General features: G+C 36.8%; 1 protein-coding gene across 1 annotated transcript; it reads right to left on the reverse strand.

Annotated features, from left to right (window-relative positions):
- Positions 1-1975: 1975 nt before the first annotated feature.
- LOC148847644 (GTPase LSG1-1-like) lies at positions 1976-21875 on the reverse strand. The gene is made up of 7 exons (XM_088951820.1): positions 21250-21875; positions 20952-21053; positions 20777-20863; positions 17402-17495; positions 13193-13249; positions 3587-3666; positions 1976-3492 (listed from the first exon to the last, which is right to left on the reverse strand). Exons 1-7 carry the CDS (start codon positions 21471-21473, stop codon positions 2358-2360), a joined length of 1779 nt encoding a protein of 592 aa, XP_088807946.1. The 5' UTR covers positions 21474-21875; the 3' UTR covers positions 1976-2357.
- Positions 21876-25808: the final 3933 nt, after the last annotated feature.

Genomic DNA, 25808 nt, shown 5'->3' on the forward strand with positions numbered 1-25808 from the left:
GTTAGTTTTAAATTGGTTTCAGGGTTTGACCTGTTTCAGGGGTAGACATGCCTTAAACCAACCCCCTTGAACAGATTTAGAAAATAAAAAATAAAAATGAAACACCCAATGATATAGACCAATACGCTCCATCCGGCATATTGGCCTGTATCGATAAATCCTAATTTATAGATACCTACTAGTCTGCTGGTAAGTCTCAAGCTGGTTGTAACAAAGACCTTGGATATGGGGTTCTTCCTAGTTTCTATTAAAGGTTTTTTTTTTTTTTTAAATATTGGGTGAAAAGTTTTTATTGATTCCTCACATCATAAATTTTTATTGGTTTACACAGTTAAGAATAGTAACAGTAGGGGAATCTATCAAAATAAGGGGATACTATATGGGTGGTTCTGTTTTGGTATATAAAGCTGAACCCAAATAGTAAGTGAGCACGTCCAGGCTACAGAGTACAAAGTGAGCATGTAGAATGGGACCCAGATCATCTTGCCATGTAGAAAGCTATTGGGTTGTTGAAAATTCAAAGTTCTGGCCTTATTTTTATATTTTGAACATTTAATCAGAACATTTCAGGAAAAAAATTAGAAACGAGTCCATCTATTGTTTTTATTTTATTATTAATATTATTATTTCTTGCTCTTCCGGTGCCTTCTGAATAGAACTGTTCACATGTCGTGTTTCTAATACAGTTCATAAACATTTTACACTCTCTAGGCTTAAATTTCGGGCCACTTTCATTCAAATTTTGACAAAAGTTAAGCCCGAACCTACTCTTTTACTTCGAACCAAAGTATAATAAGTGATTAACCACATCCTCATGTCAGGCCGAGCAATGTTCTTGGCAAATTCTGGCTAAAGAAATGAAAACATCAACGAGATCAATTTAATCTCAATTTCAAATACCCAATAATACAACAAAAGTGATGCATTGACACTTTGAACTTTACGCATCTTCTTTTTATTTTTTATTTTTTCAAAAATAAGTCAGAGGTCGGTATTAGGCTGCCTACCCCCTGAAAATAACCGAATTCTTAAAAGATCCCTTGTTAAGAATATCGCCAACCTACCAATATGATATGAAACACCCAATATGGGGCACATTGGGTCCAAATTTTGAACCTTGCTTTTATCTTTTTATCTTTTTTAACTTGCAGCTCTTACACTTGTATTTATGAAAGGAAGAAGTAATTAGTAAAATCAGTCAATGATTGGGCTGTATTGGGTATCATTGTTGCTTTAAACTGAAACCTTTGGAATTTATCTATCTTATCACATCTACTAAAAAAATGCAGGGAGAATGACGGTTCAGCCCAGGGTCAGAATTTATAGACCCAAAATACAGTTGGATGGGTGTCAAGTCGAAATTGATGTCAATTCATGGGGGGCACTGGTGTATAAAGTAAGGGTTTTTGACAATTTGAATGTTTATAGCTCTGCAGTGGAGTTCAAAATCTACATTGGAACTGTTTGTACTTTTCCGAAAAACGTATGCATTAGATTGGTATCAGCATTTATAGTAAAAATTCATGAGGTGACAATGGTAGCAGCATTTAATATTTTATAAATAGCCCATTTTATCAAAAAATTGTATTGACAAATCCCAAACTTTTATAGTAGAAGCGGCAATGATGCATACACAACCCTGGTCATGAATTTTCATTCCCATTTTTCAGTATAAAGTAGCAATTATACGCCCGTAAATCTATAATAACCATTTTACAACAATCGTTTGGTTACCCTCATTCTTTGATTACTCTAATCCCCAACTAGAGAGGTATGTTCTTACCTGAGCCTTGAGGAGAAAAGACTTAAAACATAGCTTAAGTTTTCATAAATTGACAACATATCTTGCTCTTACCTTAGGTTAAGACTTGAACTTGGGTTATGGAGTCAACAAAGCATTCTCCTCTTTTAAACCCTTTCCCAAATCCTTGCCTAGCAGGCCATCTAGCATTTTATATGCAAAGAAAAACCAGACTAGAAAAACTATATAACGTATTGGTTAATGATTCAACAAGTTTTCTCCTCTTTTGAACCCTCTCAATTAGTTTATTTCCATGCACTTGATCTCCTGATCTTTTTGTAGCTTGATTTTAATGCAACATCATAAAAAATACCTTAGGATTTGTTTATGCTATCAAACAATGGAAAAAAGCTTGTAACAATCACCTTCAAATTCGTTGCTGTAAACTACATTCACATTCTATAGTGGTGTGGCTGCATTTATACTAAACCTGCAACCATTAATAAAAAGGCTTTCTCTTCTTCTTGATGATACGCAATTTAGGAAGCAAACCTCAACCTCAACTTCGTAATCAAGAACCTGATGAGCAGATCCAACCCTTAAATTTGGGAGCGACTTATTGGGCCCTCAAGGGCCCCATATTCACTGGTTTCTGAAAGACTCTTGCAACCGGCATTCCATCACCGCCATCGTTTTCAACCCTCCATGATCGGTCTTTTCTTCTTTGAGGCTTCTTATGATGCTTATGAGATGCAGTCGCTGGTTTCGTCTTGGAAGCAGCAGTCTTGGTGGAAGTTAAACCATTGTTTATATCAAATGAGTCGAGGTCGTCCAGAACATGCTCAAGATTGGGCGTGCTTGAATCTTCAATCTCTGGCTCACCCTCAGAATCAGATGAGTCCAATTCATCTGCAGCAGAAGAGATGGATTGTGCAATATCCAACACCCCATCATCATCATTGGACATTCCAGGAGGCATTTCAAAGTGGGGAAGCCTTCCATCAATATAGTCCTTCAAAATTTGTCTGGCAGCCCTGGTTTCGTCAGGCAGCCCACTGGAACCTACGTATCCACGAGAGGAGCAGTAGACCCTCAGTAGTTCTACAGCGAGAGGAGGTCTAGATTGTGGTTCATAGGGTTTGGGTTTGGGCAGAGTGATATTGTAGACACTCTCTATGACATGTCTGGGAACACGGTTGGCTACAACCTGTACAGCTTCTCTATGTTCAGTCATGCGATCAACTGGCAAAACTCCCGAGGCAATCATCTCATATCTAGAGCTTGAGAAAGATGGGAATACCAACCCAGGGCAGTCGCACAGGGTCAGCTCATCAGATATTATCAACGTCTGGAAATGTTTTGTCTTCCCTGGAGTTGAGGTAACACCAGTTCGTTTTGATCCCACCAATGCATTAATTGTCGAGCTTTTCCCAACATTAGGGTAACCAACAAATCCCACAACAACGTGTTTAGATGCTGAGTTGCCTGCACTGCTTCCACTGAGAGTGTGAGTCAGACTTAGACCTGAGCCCTTTCTAGCTATAACTATAGCCTCTGCTTCATGCTGCAACTGGACCAGAAGTTCATCCCTGCCATAGATCTTGGTATCATCATTATCTGATTTCTGAGAGGCATTTTCCTTCTCCCAGAGACCAGTTAATTTTTTATCTTCCAGTGCTGCTGAAGCAGCTTTTGCTGACCAGAACAGGAAGAGAATACCATTATCGCGGAAATATTTTGCCCATTTCTCTCTGTGATGCATAGTTAGAGAAGATCATGAGACTTCAAAACCAATATTGAGAAAGAACTTCTGTATCAGGAGAGCACAGAAAAGGAAATTCAAACCTGACAGTAAATGGTAAAAGATCCGCCTTGTTAACAAGCAGCAATGTCCTTTTGTGCTCATCAATCTCTTGTGCATATGCCTAATATGTCAAACAAAATGATGTTTAAGATACCAAACATTTTTTTGCCTTTTCAAGCAAAAACTTTATTTTCCACCTTTCTTTGCATAGAAATAAATGCATACTTGAAGTAAACTTGTGTCATAGAAATAAATGCATACTTGAAGTAAATTTGTGTTCATACAATTATCCAATAGTAAATAAATGAATTATAAATTTAACAAGTAAAAATTAGCACTTAACCAAGTGTCTCATTCATAAAATCACACATGCAACCCTGTGCAGCTGCACAAAATAGTAAGATCCAATGAAAGAAGATAAATTCATTGCTCTCTGATCTCTCCCCTACTTCCAGGTGAGTAAGCCTAAAATAATCTACTTAAGGTGTGCTCCTAGCATTTCCTTTGAATCCTAAAATAGATTACCTCACAATTTTTGTCCATCTGCCAAATGTTCCACCCCTTAAGCATCATTAAATGAACTAATTTCTGATTTCGTTTTAGAGGCCATTACTTGGTGTAATGGTAAAATCTATAACAGCCACAATACCTTTAAATATTCTATTATTTAATTATGTTATCCAATAAAATATAGGGAAAATTCCCAATTAGTAACCTGTACTTTGGGCCTAATGCCACTTTGGTCCCTGAACTTTAAAATGTGACAATTCAGTACCCGAACTTTCAAAGCATGCCAATCTAGTACCTGCCGTGAATGGACCGTCAGTTATGTATATCACGTGACCTCATGTGCGATTTAAGAATTCTGAAAATGTCAAAATTACCCTTGGAAATAAAACACACTGTTCATCATCTTCTTCCTCAAGAAGATGAAACAGAGCTCAAGCTCTCTGCCAGTTGGAATTGCTCCAGATCATTCTTGTGTTTTTTTTTTTTTCTAATGATAACTGTGTCAAGTAAATCCCCAGTATAGATAATAGGAGTTACATAATCCAATCTACTTGCGTTGATATTGAAAATTTCTTCATTCCCATGGTGTAAAAGAATTAGTACAGAGAGTTTGTGAAGCGTAGCCATGCAGTGTGCCCAAGATTCCAGCTCCTAGTCGGGCCTAATTCTTTTGTGCCCTGGCTTCCCATCCTGTTTCAATGTCTCACATGAATCCCCATCGGATGAAGCTTAAACTGATTTGGTAAAGGAGCTCGAAAGATCAGCATGGAGATCAACCACCCTCCTGATTTAGTCGTGAGACAAAAAAAAAATACTTATAATAGATTTGACAGTCACACTTGGACCCTTCCCCCCGCCCCCTCTCTCTCTCTCTTCTCAACAGATAATTCTTGTTCAGTTTGCTATTTGGTTGATTATCGCTTAAAGGGAAAAATTAAAAGGGATGAAAAAATTGACGGTTGGTTCTGATTTTAGCAGATGATTGATAAAGAAAATTAGATGACACTTGAAGGCCATTTGTGTCTTTTCATATTCCACTTAACGGCTGGTTAACGGCAGGTACTGGATTGGCACATTTTGAAAGTTCAGTGACCAAAGTGGCACTAGGCCCAAAGTACAGGGTACTAATCAGGAATTTTCCCTAAAATATAATGCAATAAGTCATATGTTTCAGCCACTTCAGCAGTTATCAAATGGTCCCCAGGTCCAAAATCAAAAACTGTCAGAAATTTGAAGCCAAGAGCACTCTCTAAGTAATAACTAATGACAGCAGTTAGGAAATGCACATCTACCAGTGAGAATTCTTAATTGATCTTAGGAACTCCCATTACAAGCAAGACCAAATGTGTATTTGGATATACCTATGTCCAATGACTTGCTTCCTAAATCCTCCACTTCTAGACTGATAAGTAATAATTTTTCCACTTTTTGAAATGCCAAAGCACCACCTATTGACTTGAGACCAAGTTCCATAGTTGCAAAAATTAGATTAAGTCTTCTTTTCCCTCTATTTCACCTCTACCACTCAATGTTGTATCTCCCTCTAAGAATGCCAGATTTTTTTATCAGAAACTGTGAAACTTTATCAATTGAAATATAATAGAATTAGATACAAATCCACCAAGGCAGCCTTCTTTTTACAAATTGTCACTGCTACCTAATCCACTCTTTAGCTGTTCATGTTTTTTGTTTTTACAGTAGTCCCCAGAAAAAATTTCCCTATTGACTCCATTCTAGGCCAAAGCATCATCCAAGGCATTAGCTGATCTATGTACCCAAATAAGCAATGGTCATCACTCCTCTTGCCATGTTTCTAATCTCTACCATGGCATTTGTATATTGCCATGGTTCATTGCTGCTACCTTTTAACTATCCTACAACCACCTTTGAGTCCCCTTCAATTTTTATTTTTTGAGAAAATTTAACCAAGATTTATTGAGAATAAAAGGGGGGTTGGGGGGGGGGGACCCCTGCAAGTTACAAAGGAGGAAGCTTGTCGCTATACAGATGTTCCAAATACACACCAAATTTAGCTAGGCCATCTGCAGTATGATTGTATTCCCTAGAAATCCAAACTAAGTTAACATTCAATCCATCCAAAGAATCACAAACTTCAGTCAGATAGTGATAAAGTCTCCAAGGGCCCCCTTTTTTGTCTCTTAACCATTTTATTGTAGTTGCTGAATCACCTGCAATGATCAAATTCTGAATACCCAAATTCTTAATTATCCTGATTCCGGTGAGAGCAGCCATCACTTCAGCCTTTGTGGAGTCGGCCCAACTGATTGGGCCACTAAAAGTCCGGAAGATATTGCCCCTTTCGTCCCTTACTGTACCACCAATACCTGCAAATCCCGGATTGCCTAAGGCACAACCGTCAAAATTAAGGGTTATCACACCTTCACTGATGGAAACGGGATGCCTCAAGGGAGTTTGCTGAGGATGAGGCAGAAACAGAAAGGGGTGAATATTTCTGATAATATCATTGACTGAAAGTCCTTTAAATAGATCTGAATTCACCGACCAAAGGATGCAAAGATAGGTAATATCTGAGATTAACTCCTCCAAGGTTCTGCTTTTATTGCCAAAGATACAGGTGTTTCTTTCATCCCAAACGCCCCACATTACTGCATGAGGCACTGATTGCCAAAAGACTTTACCCCTTCAATCCTTAGGTAAATGATCTTTCTGAAGGTAAATGATCTTCCAATCCTTAGGCCATGCAAGACTGCTATCCATTCAGCCCTTAAAGAGTCCCCATTTCCAATAGTTCCTGAACATATATGGCTAGGATAGCCCACCGATCCATCTCTAAAGGCCTTTCCAACTCCCAAGAATTCATGGAAGAGGAATGAAGTCTTTACCCAATGTGTTGTACTAACTGTTATGGCTTCAATCAGTTCCTCCTTAGATTTACTCCACTCACTGAAGATTCTTTGATCTCCTTCCCAAATGGTCCACACAACTGCTGTTCTTACTGCCCTCAACATAATCCTTCCTCTCTTTTTGTTGCCTCAAGAAGCTGGAGTTGAACATACCTACCACATCCTGCAGGGGAACCCATCTGCAACCAAAAAGAGAGCAAAAATATTCCCAAATACAAGATACAAAGGAACAGGAGAATAATGAATGAGGAAGAGGCTCACCACTCTCCTTACAAAGGAAACACATGTGAGAAACACTTCCAACACAAAGCTTGTACTTTAAGAGGGATAGGTTTGCACCAAATTTCTCTTATCGAGCAGTTCACCCCCCATAGGCTCGAATGGAACAAGAAGGTTAAAAAAATTGAAGTGAAAATGCCATCACGCAAGGGAGCCTAAACTCTACCACCACCTGAGATGTTTTGATCCAAAGACATTTTCTAATTTTGTGAGTAGGAGAACAAGGGAGTCACACTCACTATCCCTCAGGCTTCTTCTAAAACCAAAATCCCAATTTAACCCATTTTACAAAGGCAGGCCAAATTTAGAAACAGGTTCAGCCTTGTAATTGGATAAAGAGTAGAGTGCAGGAAATTGCAATTTGAGGGATTAGTCCCAATCCAAAGATCCTCCCAAAATAAGACTCTCTCCCCACAATCCACATCAAATCAGGTGCCATGGGGATTTTGATGAAGTATGAGGTGCCAGCTTTCTATCCCAACCATTTTTGCCACACCATGAATGCTTCCAAAAACCATTGCAGCCTATCTCCTTCTATGGGAAATCTCCAAATCCACTTTCCTAGGAGGGTTGTATTTCTTTTGATCAAGTTTCTAATGACAAGTCCTCCCAAGTCTTTTAGTTTGCACACTTGTTTCCATTTTACAAGTGGTCTTTTTTCCCTTCACCTAGTTCCTATAGGAAGTCCCTCAAACTTTTCTAGTTGCCTTACTATCTTAGCCGGTATTCTAAAGGTGGAGAAGTAATAGGCAGGCAGGTTGGCTAAGGTGGATTTAATCAAAGTGAATCATCCTCTCATGGATAGATAGCTTCTTTTCCATGAGGCTAATTTTTTTTTTTTTTTGCAAATCTCTCTACCACCGGTTTCCAAAAGCAGAAAGCTTTTGGATTACCCCCAAGCAAGGTTCAAAGTATCGATACGCCCTTGAGTATCGGCAAAGGCGTATCAGTACTAAAAAGCATGTGGTTTTATATTTTTTTTTGTTTTTTTTTTCAAAATTTGTTTTTTGGGGAGGTTTTATGCATATATATATGTGCATTTTTTTTTAAAAGAGGGTTCCCGAAACACCTGTAAACAGGTGTATTGAGACCCCAAAGATACGATATGATATGCCTGGTACAAGGTGTATTGTATCAAAATTTTGATCTTTGCTCTAGAGGTTAATTTTTAATCTCACACCCTAGTACTTTTGCCACCAATTGAATTTCTTATTCTTCCATGTTAATTCCTGCCACACAACTCTTACCCCAGTTCACTTTCAACATTGAGATCCTTTGGAACACATCTACTAAAGCTTTTAAGTTTCTTACACAAGATTCATCACAGTCCTTAGAGAAAATGATTGTGTCATCTACAAATTGTAGATGGGTAACACCAATTTCATTCCTTCCAATCCTCCAACCTCTAATCTGATTTTATAGATCAACTTTGATAATCAGTTTGCTAAAAAATTCAACAAAGGTAACCAGGAAAGGGGAAATGGGATCTCCCAGTCTTAAACTGCTTTTTGGTGGGAAGAAATCTTTGGCTACTCCACTTATCAAAATTGAGAAATGCACCCTTTAATCCACTTTCTCCATATCTCTCTCAAGACAAACTTTTCCAAAAGACAAGAAGAAATTACCAATTCACCATAACATAGGCTTTTTTTTTTCAAAACTAACTTGCAAATTAGGCCCTCTCCCCATATTTCCTTTTTTTTTCAGCCACACACTCATTTGCAACTAGGATTTGGTCTATAATTTGTCTCCCTTCCACAAGGGCTCCATGATTTTGAGAGATTACTGAGAGCAAAATAGTTTTTAACCTACCTACCAAAACTTCAACAATGATCTTATAAAGGTTTCCTATGAGACTTATAGGTCTGTAGTCTTTCAGAGTTTTAGCCTCTTTCTTTTTAGGCACTAGGGCCAGGAAGATAGCATTTGATGCTTGTGAAATTTTCCCTTTCCCGTGCAATTCAGAAAACACCACGGCTAGATCACCTTTTATTATCTCCCAACAATATTGAAAAAAGGCCACAAGCTTTAGATCTTTCCATTGAGGAAATTGATACATGAACCTCTTCTACAGTGAAATTCCTTTCTAAAAAAGCCACTTGTGTCTCAGGCACTATATTCCAATCCAAATCCCCCAAATCAAAGTGTTTATTTCTTATGGTGGTAAAGATTGATTTAAAATGGTCCACAAAGTTCTTAACAATTTCATCCTCCCCATCTACCACCAGACCTTCAACCTCAATGCTAGAGATTAGGTTCTTCCTTCTTCTATTTTCCAATGAGTGGAAGGATTTTGTATTGCCCTCTCTATCCATCAACCATTTGCATCTCGATTTTTGTCTCCAAGAGATTTCCTCCTTTCTTAAGATCCCTTCTAATTCCACCTTTAGACTCCATCTTTCTATTCTTTTTTTTTTTTTTGATAAATGATTGAATTTTATTCAAAAAAACAATAAGATATTACGATACAGCATTCCCAAAGGAGGGGCATGAGCTGGTACCTCTCCACAATAGCAACAATGTACTACCTTAGACTAGTAACAAAAAATTTACAAACCTGCCCAGAAAAACTGTTCCCTTGATACCCCTTGTTTAGCTAACCTATCCGCTATGGTGTTAGCTGTTCTACCCACCCACTGAAAAATAACATTCATGTTCCATCTTTCTATTCTTTCCTCCACACTAATCTCCCTTCTAGCTTCTTTCTAATCTAGCTCCTCTATCTAAGGTTCAAAATATTGATACGCCCATGTGTATTGGCAAGGGCATATCGGTACTTAAATTAATGCACTTTTATATATTTTTTTAGTTTCTTTTTCCAAAATTTGGTTTTGGGGCATATTTTTAACCATATTTTTTATTAAAAAAAGAGTGGTTCCCAAAACACCTTTAAATAGGCGTATTGTGAAGCCACTTGTTAGAGTTGGTCGAGTAAGGGTAACTTAGTCTTTTCATTATAGTTTAAGTAGTGTAGTGATGTGGCAATTCTGTTTTGTTTTTTATTTTTCTTGTCCCATACTTAAGTAGGGGTATATTTTACTTTGTACCCTTATTTTAATATAATAGAGATTATGGTTGACTAGGAGGGTTTAGTATCTCTAGTTCAACAGCTTTCTTGTTTCTCTTTCTCTTTGAACAGGACTTATCTGAACCACTAAAATGCCACCAATACGATACGATACGTCCAATACAAGGCATATCATATCGAAATTTTGAACTTTGCTTCTATCCTTTTAGCAATTCTCTCTTTTGATTCTTCTAGTCTCCCAAAATCTTATTTATTCCATTCCTTGATCCTTTCTTTCAATCTCTTTAGTTTCTTATTAAATCTCACCCCTTTATTTCTCACATTGATTCCACTCTCTTCTCACCAACCCTTTATTTGTTCAATGAATTTTGGGTTCTCCAGCAACATATTTTTAAATCTGAAGGATCCCTAGAGGAGTTTCCTGATCAAGGCATAGAGGACAATGATTAGAGATTACCCCATGTAGAGCTTTCAGAATTAAATTTCCCCAAAGCTCCTCCCAATCTACTAATAAAAGAAATCCATCTATCATGGAGCATATTTGGTTTTCCTAAAAGTTTGACCAAGTAAAAGAGGAAATTAATAGGGGATCTTTTAATTCTAGAGATTCCACCAGGGTATTGAACTTTCTCATGCTTGTGGTTGGTTTAGTTCAGGTTATTTGCCTCATTTTTTAATCTTATAAAATTGAAGTCTTCCCCAAGACACCAAGGCCCTACTACTATCTCTGTATGAGTTAAGGCCATAGACATTTGTTAAAACCCATTCTCTTCTGTCACCGACTTTCTTTGCTTTTATTGAAAATGAAAATCGCCCAATCAACTCCTCTTGACACTCCACCTCTTCATTTTTCCACACTGTAAGAATCCCCCATAAAACACCCCAAAAGGGGGCAGAAGTCCAGCTCAAATCTCTACAACTCCAGATACTTCTTATCTATCTATCCACCTCTAAGAACTTTGCTTCTTGTAGCATTTATATATTTGGTCTCTCTTTTCTTACCACATTCCTGACAATTCTCCTTTTATTTGAACTACCTAAACCCCTTACATTCCAACAGAGAATCTTCATTGCAAATTGTTATAGAAGCCCTAAATTCCTTCCCCAACCTACTGATCTCCCCTCTTTTTCTCCCTCTTTCAAATCTCATCCTTATCATGTGATACCCCACAAGCTAGTTTTTTAACCTCCCTCATCCTTCTCTTTCTTTCTTTATTACCTGCCTTCCACTCCCTTCCTATGATAGACTTTCAGTTTGATAGGTTCTTCTTTTGATCTCTTAGGTTTCTTCCCCTTCTTCTTTGTTTGATCACTGCTTTTTTCTCCTCTCTTTAATTAGGCCATCAGTCTCCTATTTCCCTTCTAGTTCTAAGAGAATCCCATGCACTTCTAACCTTTTCTCATTCTTCTCCTCCAGTTCAACTAAGCTTGCTAAATGTCCAAATACAAAGTCCATAATCTCCTCCTCCACCACTGTCACTTCAACTCTTTCTCTCTTTTCTAAGCCAATAAGGTTAGAGCTCGCATCAGGTGTGACACCAACAGTTGGATCTGCAAAGTCAGCAGGAGAGTAATTAGCATCAGGTCAAGTAGAATAAATACCAAAGGAAAAGAGAGAGGAGAGGAACATGAGGGAAAAAACTTCTCCCTGAACTAGACTAGTACAAGCTTTCCCAATGTTAAGCTCTGGGTGGTCGAGTTCCTTTTCTTGATCGACCTGAATAGCTAACAGTTCTTGTTCCTCAGGCGTTCCTATGCTTGGCTTGTTGTGATCCTCTTCGTCCCATTTATAGACACCATATTCTTGCATTTGACCGATTCCTACATTTTCCTCTCCCTGAGTTTCCTCCAGAGATGCCCCACAGTCAGCAGTAGTTTCTTCTACTCGTGTTTCCTTCAGCTCCAGGATTTCTGTACCAAATTGTTCTTCGAAAAGGAGCTTTGTTCCAAGCTGCTCTAAGTCCACAATCTTGCAACCTTTTGTTGAGTCCACACTTACGATACTTAATGGTAGGTTTACTTTTTCTTCATATAAATCCCTTAGGCTGCATTTGGTTGGAGTACGAATACAAATTTGTAGAGCGCAAAACCCTGTATTTGTATTATTTTACTTGTATTTGTACATTTGCATTTGTACTCCTTCCAAACTGAGCCTTAGTTCCTCCCAATCAGTTTCATCATCAAAATCATGCTCTTGCTCTCTGTTATAGCACAGATTGGGTTTATTAGGGGTGATTGAGTGTTCCTCTCAGAAATTCTTTCAGCATAAACTCTTCCTTGGAGATTCCAGGCTTTTTGCTATCAGAAAGAAAGGGAGCCTACGTCTGCAGAATTGCTTCACCTTCTGAGTCTGAGTTTGATGATGTCTTGGTTGTGTCAAATGGAACAATGATATACCATAATTTGTGTCCCCATTTGAGTGCTCTTGAGGAGGCATTATCCCATTTTGTCACCAATACATCTTGCATTTGTATGCATATGCACCTATACTTATTGATTTCTTATAACAGAGATTGCCTAAAGTAATTGGTAGGATACAATTTCTGACAAATTTATTTAAGATTTTCTACCCACAATTTGACAATGAACTCCAAATTTCCTCAATCTATCTAAGAATTGATATCCACCTAGGAAAATATGAATTGCAGTGATTATGCAGGACAGAAGAACTTTGGATGTGCTACATAAAGTATGACATCCAGAGCCAACAAGTTAACCAAAAGGCAACACTAGTTACATAAATAGAAATCCAGAAAAAGCAAATGGCATTTAAAAGTTTCAAACAATGTGTGATTCAATTTTTCTTTGATACTGCATGGTTTATATATGCTACAACATGCCCACTATTTCAGTTAGAGGAAAATAGTCATGGGCATCACCACCCTATCATGTTACTGACTTTAATATAACCAAAATTTTGCAACAAAGAAAAAAAAAATGAATACCTCAAGATCTGGGCAGCGATAGAATAGTGGATCACGTGCATCAACAACCATTACGAGCTGGAAGAGGATACATGAAATCAGTATCTATAGATAACAAATAGCAAAATATATCTAAAAGAATTTTAGATAAAATAAAGATTCTGCAAGAAAAGGAAAAGACAACATTGTCAAGTGAATTCAGCATATTACATGTATGTCATTCAAATCAAACCTGCTGCAAACTTGCAACCTAGTTACTGATATTACAATTTTTAAATTTTACAACTTACAAATAATTCTGTACATAAGGCACTCCTAATCTTGTAGTCTTAATAACAACTATATTGGACTTTCACTTGCTACATTTTTCAAAGGTCATCATGCATCCTATATCATTATTGTCATTTTATGATTTTAATCAATTTACACAAATTTGGCACCTTATTTTTATAGGAAACCATAACTTTCATTGCAAACATTAAACAAAGAGGACAACTGTCACCACCCAAAGAATAGATGGAGAACCCATAGGCATAGTCATTCTTACAAACAAGCCCAAACAAAGCCACCCTATTGACTCCTTGCTTAGCTAAAGCACCGGCCATTCCATTTGCTTATCTTCTTGCCCATCTAAAATGCACCTCAGGCTCCCTTGCTAAGCTCATAATTTCTCTTAGCAATTGTCTGAAGGACCACATTCCCAAACTTCTTGCTTGCATCCAACCTATTACCAGCTTGGAATATCCATCCACTTCTAACTGTTGCATTCTCCACCGTTTTGCCAGTCTGAAACCTTGGAGTAAGGCCTTTACTTTTGCCCTTAAAGAATCTCCCACCCTGATTGGGCCTGAGTAAAGAGCCAAAACTCTTCCTTCCTCATCTCTGAAGATACCCCCAATTCCTAAGGAACCTAGGTTACCTAGAGAGCTTCCATCAAAATTCAATCTCACAAAGTCAACAAAAGATAGGACAGCTGCAACCAAAGAGAATCTTGTTATTCCCCTCATCCCAAACTGACCATAGGACAGATGCTCTTGCTCTCCACATCACTCCACCCCTCTTCTTTGGTTGTTGGAAGAAACTAGAGTCAAAAAGGTTTAACACACACAAGGGAGGATTCCACCAACAACCAAAGAGAAAGAACCATTCCCAAATATAAGAAACAAAAGCACAGGAGATGAACAAATGAGTCATTGTCTCACAACTCCTCAAGCAAAGGCTTCAGACATGTGGGGAAAGGCACCAATTTGAACTTCTGAAGAGGAATTTTATTGAAAAAAGATGAGAAGTGTTACAAGCATCCCACAAAGAGGCATGAGGTGCAACCTCCCTTGAAATTGTGAAGAACACAGAGCACTAGAGATAAAAATCACAAGGTAGCCCAATACAGATGTTCCCTTAAAACCCCTTGTTTAGCAAGATAATCAGCCATATAATTTGCTGACCTGCCCAGCCAATGTAAGCTAACACTCATATTCCTTAATAAAAAAACATAGCCCAAGGCCAAGGAGTCGTTTAAACTTTAAAGTGGTCAGACCAAATGACTTCTCTCTTTTAGTGAACAGCTTAGGACATTTTGAGCTTCATGTTCATGGATGAAACTGAAGTTGAATCGAGTATTCTACCAATGAATGTTTAATGATTCAAATTGGTCCAAAGTATTGATCTTTTGGAGAACCACTTCCTAGTAGAAACCCCTAACCTTTGGTGGAATAAGAGCACACCACACTTCATTAGCAAGAAAAGAAACAGGCACAATAACAGATTGAAGTAAAAATTTGAAAAACAAAGAGCAAGAGCAGAAACATGAGGACTCTGACCAAATTCTATTATCCAGGCAAGACTGATCTAGGAAAACTAAACTTAAAAGAGAGAACAATTCATCTGCAAAAGCTACTTCTATGTCCCTCAACCCTCTCCTCAGGCCCAAATCCCATGAACCCTCAAACACATGAAAGGAGGAAATAACCTTGAACTTATTTAATAAAGAGAATACATTACTGGAAACCTATCCTTAAGGGGAGTGTTCCAAATGCAAACATCCTCACATACCTTTGTTACCTGATCACGCATCATACCTGAAGAAAGGTCGAAAGGCAAGTAGGACTCTAACAATGGCTTTCCAAGGGGAGAAGTTGATGTGAGAAGGCCTAGCGTTGATACCAGCATCCCATCCATTTGCTGCCATACCGTGAATATTTACTATCATCAAGTGCCACAAACCATCCTGCTCTAGGGGGAATCTCCATAATCACTTCCCCAACAAGGTTAAGTTTCTTAACCTAATATTACCAATGTCTAAGCCCCCATGTTCCCTTTTCCTCAAAACTACTTACCACTTCATTAGATGGTCCTTTTTTGAATCTCCCAATTCCCAAAGAAAATCTTCATAAGCTTTTCAATCTGATTTGCAACCTTGACAGGTAGTTTGAAGGTAGAGTGGTGGACAAGAATCCTAAGATGGGGGGCACCTTGTTGTCTAGTCGCCTAAACAATGGAATTGTTTACGTAGAACCATGAAACCTAGGATAATTCCCTAGGTTCCCATAGCAACCAGCAACTATCTTTTGTTGATAGTATCTATGAACATCATAAAAAAAAGTATAAGTTTCATATTAAAACATAGAAAATCAACATACTTTATGAGAAGAAAAAGAAGAAAGAAAGAAATTTCAGAAAATATAGGCACCGATCCCTTACTTTTGTCCTAGGAAAAGAAAAAAATGGTGGAAGAAGAAGAAAATGGTGAAAAAAATGACGATGATGACGGCAAAAGATAAGAATGTGCTGATTGGACAAAATTTTAAGCTCTTGCTTATTGGTTCAGGTTTAGAACTCTTTGAAGGTTCAAGACAGCATATACCAACATGTGTGTTGATGGACCCAAGGTTTAAAGTATTGGTATACACGATATACACAAACTAGTGTTTCAGGTGTTTTGACACTACAGAACCATTTTATTTTTTAGTTTTTTGTTTTCTTTCAAAATTAGTCATGGGGTTGGTCTAAGGCCTGCCTACCACCTAAAAGTAGCCAAAACCCCAAAAGGCCTTTATTTTGCATATCAGGGGTTTGCTGGTAGTGATACAATACGATATGCTCAATACGGGGTGTATCATATCGAATTTTGAACCTTGATTGAACCCTAACAAATAAGAAAATAATAAAAATAAACTAGTATATGAACCCACAAACAAATATTTTTTATCAGCAAAAGAGAATTTAGCTTTTTATTAAACTGAAAAACAGATTACAGTTTCTTTGTCTACTCTGCACTCTAGAGTATTACAATATACAAACAAACCTAGATTATGTAGATCAACATCCCACTGTTGTGATACAGCTAGCTACAATTTAGCCCAAAATAGAGTAGGTCTATCAACTGTTTGTTTTGCTAGAGTATCTGCCAGTCCATTCCCTGTCCTTTTAATCCATCCAAAAGTAGAGCTAAATCTCTTAGCAAGAGAATCAATCTCCCTGAATGCAAATCTGTACTTCTATGGTGCTGAGTTTACTTGCTTAGCCCACAAACAAATATTTTAGTTTAAAAATATCTATTTAATTATTATAATACCAAACAATAAAGAATATAAAAGTTTTTCATAGTAACATGTACAAAATAGGCAGGCGGTTAAGCAAGGTGGCCCTCCATGGGGGCTTTGTCACCTTGACAACTATGGCCAAAAATCCAATAGATGATTCTACAAACACCTCCCAATAGAAGGAAAAAAATGAAACAAAAAAAAGGATGCACGCATCTTGCAGACCATAAGGTACACCTGCCACCTTCATCACGCGGTGACAGCAAAAGGTTAACTTTTTTATCATGAATAACTAATTTTGTTGTTTGATTATGAAATTATATACAAATACCCACCACTCCTAATAAATTGGAGGTGGATAACATGACAGATAACAGCTGACAATTAGCCCAAAATCAGGTTACTAACGCTTCAAATAGTGTTGCCCCTGGACCCAGAGTACCCCATTCCAATTCCCTCCTATTCGCCCCCATCCTCACTAGGCAATCAGCCAACATGCAAAAGTAAGTAAGCATGGAATGCTCAAACGAATATTTTGAGGTACATATATTTTCACAACTGTAGAGCATTTTAGAACAGAAAAAGAAAAAGGGAACCATTTTCAGGTGAATTGATTCTTTTTTTTTTTAAATGAGGTGAAGGAATTGAAATTATTACTACCAAACACTGAAAAAGCATATGAGCTTACCAAATCACTTCGTTCAAGCACCCGCCATAGCTGTCTCCAGATATCAAGATTCTTCTCAAAAGGAGTAAGGACAAGATTCTCATTTTCCTCAAGCCTGAACAAATAAATTACCTTATAATAAAATAATGGATTTAAAACTATGTTGTAATGCATCATAACACAATAAAATTCATTTCTTACAAATAAAAAGAAAATCTTCCATAGGGTAATGAGGCTTTATCCCTTGTTAACTCTCCTTTTGGTGTATTCCTCATATCCTTTTCCATGAAGTTCTTATGGGATGGCCCTACCCCACATAAAATCAAAGAATTTGTTGAGAAGCTAATTTTAAGATAAACAACAATGGTGAGATTATCTAACATAGAAAACAAGGCTTATCTCCCCTCAGACACCATCATTTGTTTAAATAGTAATGAGAATGCCAACCACCCATTATTATAAAATCAACCCCCCCTCAACCAGTGCCATGCATCTTCACTCTTCTTAATATAAAAGATTTTTATGAAAAAAAAAAAAAGGAAAAACGAGATCCTCCTTCCTCTTCTTCCTTCTTCCTCCTCTTAAGGGAAGCTTATGCCTCTATGTTTTGAACTACACCTCATGCCTTTAGGTACTGGAATGTCTCACGACATGCCTCTGCGTTTTAAAACATTGGTGCTCCCTACCCTTATAGCACATAACCAAGGAGCTTTTGTGAAGGGCAGGTAGACAACTGATCAAATTCTAATAGCAAATGAAAGTGTAGAGGATTTCAATAAGTCAGGGAAAAGGGAGCGGTGTGCAAGTTGGATTTAGAAAAAGCTTATGATCTGGTAGATTAGTCTTTTTTGCTGGAAGTGATTGTTAATTTTGGGTTGGGAAATGAATGGTACAAATGGGCGATATAGTGTGTTAGGACTTGTTATTACTCTATATTGGTAATATAGGACAGTGGTGGGTTTTTTCCTAACCTCGAGAGGAACAAGACAAGGTGACTCCCTTTCTCCTTTTCTGTTTACCTTGGTTGCAAAAGTCCCATGGAGACTAATTTTTAGAGCAGATTCTAGGAATTTAGTAAGAGGATGGAGAATGGGCAGGGAGGACATACCACTCACTCACTTGAAGTTTGCAAATGATATGATACTTTTCTATGAAGGGGATATTTGAGCTGGATTAGAACTTGAAGAAACTTGCAATACAACTTTTTGAGCAAATGTCAAATCTAAAGGTGAACATTCAAGAATGTGTAGTATCTAATTGGCCTTTGAATTACCTAGGTCTGACCCTAGGAGATAATTCTAATAAAGAAAGTTTTTAGAATCCAGAGGTGGAGATTTGAAAAGAGACTTGCCTCTTGGAAGAAAATTTATCTATTTCTAGGAGGGAGAATCACCCTGATTAGGTCTACACTAGCTAACTTGACTATTTATTTTTTGTCGTTTTCAAGATCCCAACAGGGTTAGCTAGCAAGTTGGAAAAACTGATGAGAGACTTTCCTTGGGAACCGAGGATGAGGAAAAGGAGCATAGAGTTGGTTAAGAGATGGTGAATAGAAGTAAGAAGTTTGGAGGTCTTGACATTGGGAATATCCAAAAGAGAAACTCAGCGTTGTTGGGTATGTGGTTGTAGAGGTTCCCAATAGAAAAAGAAAAGCTATGGGCTAAGGTAGTAGCTAGTATTCAAGGGCTTGCAGATCCTGGGATTCTGGCTAGGACTACAAGAGCATCACCTTGGAAAGCCATCCAAGTTGTCCTGCCTTTATTTTCACCTTTGATCAGGTATGACTTGCACTCATACAACCTTATTAAGTTTTAGGAACAAGTTGGGTTGGGATCTCCTTTGAAAGACCAATTTCCATCTTTGTTTGTTGTCTCTAACTTTAAAAATAGCCTATTTCCACTTTCCTTGTACCATCTAACTCAAGTGTTGGGTTTGGTTGGAACTTAGGTTTGAGAAGAGCAATCAAGGACATAGAATTGGTATAGCACTTTGACACTTTTGGGCATCCTTGAAGGGGTTTTCCTAGATCCTACAAAGCTAAATAGCAGAATTTGGACCCCCTCACCTTCGGGATCATTCATTTGGGACTCCTTTTTCAAAGCCTTAACACAATCAATTGCTCCTTCTGGCTTGTCTTTCCTTATTAAAGAAGTTTGGTGTCAACTTATCCCACCAAAAGTTGGGAGTTTTTCTTGGGAAGCTTTCTTGAAAAGATCCAACACGGGTGATTTGCTTCAAAGCTCACTGGTGTATTCTTTGTAAGGCTAATGGTGAATCTGGTTTACTTTCTTGCCAATTTACAAAAAGTATTTGGGAATGGTTTACTTCTTTGTTTGGGTGCCGGTGGAATCCCCCACTGAATGTGCAAATATTGTTTACTTCTTCTTTGAGTTGGCCAACGAAAAAGAGGAAGGATTATGTATAGGTGTGTAAGGGCTGCTATTTGTTGGACTATATGGAAATAAAGAAACTCAAGAATTTTTTCATACAATGAGAGAAGCCTAGAAAATATTCTAGAATTGATCTACGTAGGGTGGTACACTGGCTGAAATCTTTGGATTTGTTCACGGAATTTTTTATTTTGGATTTGCTAAGAAACTAGAAAGAGATTGTGAGTTCAGTCCTAGATAAGAAGCCTCAAGTCCAACTTGGAACCCTCCCCCTTGTGGCTTTATCAAGCTGAATTTAGTAGTATTGGAAATCGATAGCCCTCGGGCATTGGGGGAGTACTAAGGAATGAGCAAGGGAATGTAATAGCTCTGTTTTCAGGCCCAATTGAAATAGGTGACTCTCTTAGGGCAGAGGTACTGGTGGCTTTGGAAGGAGTGGAAAGTGCTAAAATGCTGAATACCAGTAAACTGGTCATAGAAGGAGATTCTGAGATAGTAGTGGGCTGGTTAAAGGAAGACAATAATGAGCTTTGGAATTACAGCAGTGAAAAGAGAAAGTTCAAGTGACAAAGGACATTGATGTAAAATGTATTATCTCCCCTTTTCTGTATTTAAAGTTCAAATCTTAATGAAACTTTCTTGTTATTGATAAAAAAGAAAAAAGAAAAGATAATAGAGAGACATTTTAGCCGACCAGTTACCATTATTACTGTTCCTTTTTTTTTTTTTTTTTTTTGGGGGGGGGGGGGGGGGGGGTGCTGAAGTTAGAATACATATTGTAATTAACCATGAATAATCTTATTCCCCGTATTATCCTTGCAGAATGCAGACTATCAACTTTAAGCTTAAAATATTCGCAACTTCTTCCTTTTCATGAAGAAAAACTACAACATGGATTATGGAGGGGGGAGGAGAAGAAGGGTAACTGACCAAAGTAAGTACAACATCAATTTCTAGGCAACCAAAAAGAAATAAAATAAGGATTCAGCAAAATCCAAGAGCTGACCTCGCAAGGCTTCTCCGCCAAATTAAGAAAGCCTGCCTTTCATTTTTATCAAGCTCTTCCACAGACATCCCAGCATTCCACAGTGGCCTATTGATAAGTTGAGACTTATTTAGCTTGTTATCATTTGTCAAGTTTCTGCGAAGAATCCGAAATAAAAAAAAAAAAAAAATCATGCCTGCGAGGTACTCGAAGGCTGCTAGCGTGCAACGCCTCCTCTTTCTTCCGTTGCTTTCTCCGTTCCTCCGGCGTCATGCCGCTTGCTTCAGCGCTCCCATCCCTGATCACAACCAATATGCATAATTAGCATTAAAAGAAAAAAAAAAAAACTATCATTCAGAACTGAACTTGGGTCCCGATTCAGATACAATTATTATGCTTCAATTATATTCGAACACAAGAAGCAAATGACGAATACCAGAAAGGAATAAGTATCATAAGGGCAAAAACATAGGAGAAAAGGGATTTGGGCTAACAAATCGATGAGAAGGTTAGGCACAGGATTGTCGACAGAGAAGATACGCAGGGCCTCTTCGGCCTGTTCGATGACGGCATCGATGTCGTTCACATCCGTGACCGATTCGAGAACTCGTTTTTGTTGGTTTCTGTAGAAACGGCCCTTCTCTTTGGACTGCTGGACCATTTGGTTGTGGTGCTTCACCAGTGCTCGCCCTAACCCAGTTTTCTCGTTCTTCCCCATGTCTTCTGCACGAAAAACAACAATCCTCCGAACCTCCTAGACAACAGACTCGGGAGATGCAGAGAGTTCCCTCTTCTCTGCTTCCGCTTTGAAAGCTATCTCTATCCAATATCTGCCTCTGGAGCTCCCTGTTCTCCGGTTCAGAGTCTTACCGAGGTTTTGTGTTCCCTTCTCTGCTGTTTTTTTTTTTTTTTGCTGTGGTCGGAAGCCTGGTGATGGACGGTTGAGATATGCTAAAAGCGATTAACCCGCTATCAATCAATTTTGCACTATAATATAAAAGCAATTCCATGTACTTTCAGGCGGCAGGCCGTTACGCTGCTTGATAATAGCTAAAGTTGCTTTAACTGAATGTTTCGATTGAGGGCTGAAGCTTTGGTTGCGTCACTCCATGGGAAAGCCATCATTTGGCTGAGCTAGGTGATGGCCCATTTTGAGAGGGTCGAAGCGTTGGTTGAACTGCTTCTGATGAGCTAGCAGCTACTTCGGACTTTTGGAGAAGTCAATGAGAGAAGCTTCAATTTGGGAAGCCATGTTTTTATTTTTGCTTTTAACCGTCGTGTTTGGCCCATCTGGATTTTGAGATTTTCACCAAAACTGGCTAGGGACTCGGGTCCATCGATCTCGCAAATCCAAAAGCCGTTGAGCAAAAGCCCTCCTAGTAGTGCACTGCGCCTGAGAGGACTTCAACGTTAATTGAGCTACTAGCAGGAACCCGTGCCATTCACGGAAAAATATACAAATAATTCAAAATCAAGAGATAATTTCACCACAATTTAAGCAACATAATCAATTGATATCACTAAATACAGAAATGGACCACAATCAGTAATTTTTCAATAATTTTTAATTATTAATTTTTCAGTAATTATTGATCCGAATAATTAATTAACCCTTAACAAATATTGATTGATCATTTCATAAAAATACATAAATCAAATCACTGAAAATCAATAACTATGTTTCAAAAATATATTAAATCGTTTTCAATTATTATATGTAATTTATTTTTACTGAAATTAATTTCCACAAAAAAAATATTGAAATTTTTCAATAATTACTGAAACATTAATAAGCATCTGAAAATAATTCTCAATTACTGTTGAAATGTTTTAATAAATTGCTGAAATTTTTCAAAAATTACTGAAATTGATTTTTAACATTCTGAAAAAATATCAATTTTCAATATTACTAAATCTATTTCACTAACATTTAGTGGAAAAATGATTTCAGTTTTTTTTTGCATTTTCAGTAACTTTAAAGTTAATAAATAATTAATGGATACATTCAAATAAATAATAAATACTAAAATAACTAATTAATGAAAATATCAATAAATTGAATATTATTTTATAAGTATCTCAAATTCTTTTTAATTATTTCCGATAATATTTAAATAATTCGATATTACTAAATATGTTTAATAAGTATCTCAAAATTATTTTCAAAAATTACTGAAATTTTAATTTTTTAAATTAAAAAATATTAGTGTTAAAATTAATTTTTAGTAGAAAATTAGTTTCAGTTAAAATTAATTTAATTTTTGCATTTTTGTTAATTTTAAAGGCAATAAAAATAATAAAATAACTAATTAATTACTGGAGATATTAAAATAAATTGATATTGTAGAACGTTTTAATAAATATCTGAATTATATATTTTATTATATTACTTTTTCATTATTATTACTATTGTTATTATAATTATTGTTGTTACTATTAGGGGTAATAGCATATAAGGGCAACTTTTGGGGCTTAATATCAATAAAAGTAATATATTTAAAAAAGTTTAAAAAATAGGTTAACTTTTTAAAAATAATATCAATAAAGGGAAAAAACACTGATCATCTTCTTCTTCTTGCCATTTGTTCATCAAAGCCGTTGCCCGCTACTGCCTCCGCCCACCTCTGCCTCCGCCTTCGGCAAGGTAGAGGTGGTGGCGGACGGCAGCTCTGGTGAACAAATGGCAAGAAGAAGAAGAAGAAGAGTTTTTTTGCCCTTTATTGATATTATTTTTAAAAAATTAACCTATTTTTGAAAAAAAAAAATTAAATACATTACCTTTATTGATATTAAACCCCAAAAGTTACCCTTATATGCTAGAAACCCTTACTACGATTATTATCAAAATAAATATCTTTCAACCCAAGCCATGGATTGGGTCTATATGGTTTGGACAATTTTTCGAAAATGGGTAAGTGGAGATGACCCGTTTTGGTGCACGGTTTGGTGCCAGTAGCCCTTATTTAATATAAAAAAGGTATAAGTTTTTCTTAGATATATAAAAAGCTAAAACAAATGTTACTTTTCATTTTATACTTCGTGCTTTCAATTCAATTAAAACTATAAGAAAACAATACGGAAACTTTCTAGAAAACTTGAATATTGCTAAAATTTAGACTTTCTACAATAGCATTGCACAATCCCAGGTAAGAAATAAATAACTAGAAGATATATTCTGATAAATAGTTAAAAAAAAAAAGAGCACAAAACCCTTCTTGCCTAATAAAATACTACAAAACTAAATGACATTTTGCTCTACTTAAATAAACATTATTGTCAAGAAGTCTCCAATTAATCTCCAAGGGAAAAAGGCACTTGTTTATTTAAAAAGAAAAATATTAAACCCCAAAGCATTTAAAAGTTCAAAGAAATTAAAACCCAATTACAACAGCAAGCATATAGGTTAAAGAAGATAAAAGATATATGAAAGCATACTTAGGAGGTTTTCCCATTTATAATTTATTTATAAATAATTATTTGGGTTGTGTCGTGTGATAGTGAGTGTGTTCTACTGCTTTTTCTCTCTTATCTCCTTGCTCTACTTTCCTTCTCTTTCTTAGTGTGTTCACTTCGGTTCGGTGAGGAGAAAGATAGAGACAGAAAGAGAAAGGGGTGTATGAAGAGATGCTGAAAAGGCAAGAGATGGATGTCCCTCTTATAATGGTAATGAATTAGATGTTTCCTTCTCTTTCATTACTATTATGCTCTTTATCACTATGGCTCTAACCTTTGTAATTACTGCTAAATAAAGTGTTTTTATTCAAAATTTGGATGGCTAATCGTCTTCTCCTAAAAATAGTAAATTGTCAATTACATGTTAACAACTTAACAATATGTTGAACTTGATAACAGAGATTAGACTAAAAGGGTTAGAAGTTTTATATTCAGATCATCATCTTTTATTCATTGTTATTATTTAATTGACCAAAAGATTGTAGACTATGAGAAGATTTGAGAAATACCCAGGTTGCTCAACCAGAAACCCAAATTGATCATCTCTCAGCCTGAAAAGCTTTTTAAATTCAATATCTACTACTTTCATTTTCTTTTCTGCCATAACTTCTTGTTTCAACACAATCTAAATTAATTCATTAGATAAAAAACAGTTGTTGAATTTCTACAATTTCCTTATGTATAAAAGAATAATGATAAAGCTACATTAGAGACATAACCCATCTCATAAATTTTCTGAAACTGAAAAGAGAGGGAGAAAAGAATGAAAGAAGGAAAGATCTTATTCTATAAAGCATTGAATGTCAGTAAAGAACTAAAGGTCTCATATCTTGCATGACAGTAAAGATCCCATCAAGGAAGCATATAAAGAGGGGGAGGAAAGAAGGAAGAGAATTCAAAATACAAACAAATAAAGAAATGCTAAAATAAGCAAATCTTAAGTAAATCCTAGTGTTTTACCATTTTTTCATTGCCGCTTGGATCCAAATATGCTTATGCCCACCAACCATACATACACATAATTTAAGTATGCAAATTTCCAAAATTATAAGAGGTATCCCATCTTATGGAGTTTGAGGCTATGAGCTGTGTTGATGGCAAGGTTGCATTTTAAGTATGCAAATTTCCAAAACACCATTACGGTGAAAATGCTTATATACTAAGTTAGGTTCTAATTAATAACACGCTGGACAGAGGAAAAGTCTAATGATAGCAAGCAATCTTGTTTAATATTTACAGGTCAATGTTTAATTCAAGCCTTGCTACTCATCCTTTTTCCATGGCAATCTTGATAAGTTGGCCTACATCTTTCTAATGAATACCTGAAACCCTAAGTCCATTAACTGCAAAACCAAACTATTTTAACATCCAGACCCCCTGCCATCAAGAAGAAGAAGGGTGGAAGCCCTGTTTTGACGTCCAAAACAACAATGAAAATATTGTCTATAAGTCGCATCACATCAGTTAACCAGTTACAAAACCGATTCCCCGAAGAGCTTGATTGTTGAAGAACCCAAACAAAGATTTGAAAGAGAAGACATAGTGGAGATTGATTGTAGGAACAAAATATAATGGGATGATAGCTTGAGAGAAAACCGAG

The sequence above is a fragment of the Nelumbo lutea genome, chromosome 6 (genome assembly GCF_056320005.1).
Source record: "Nelumbo lutea isolate HS-2025 chromosome 6, American lotus-T2T, whole genome shotgun sequence".
Taxonomy (NCBI): Eukaryota; Viridiplantae; Streptophyta; class Magnoliopsida; order Proteales; family Nelumbonaceae; genus Nelumbo; species Nelumbo lutea.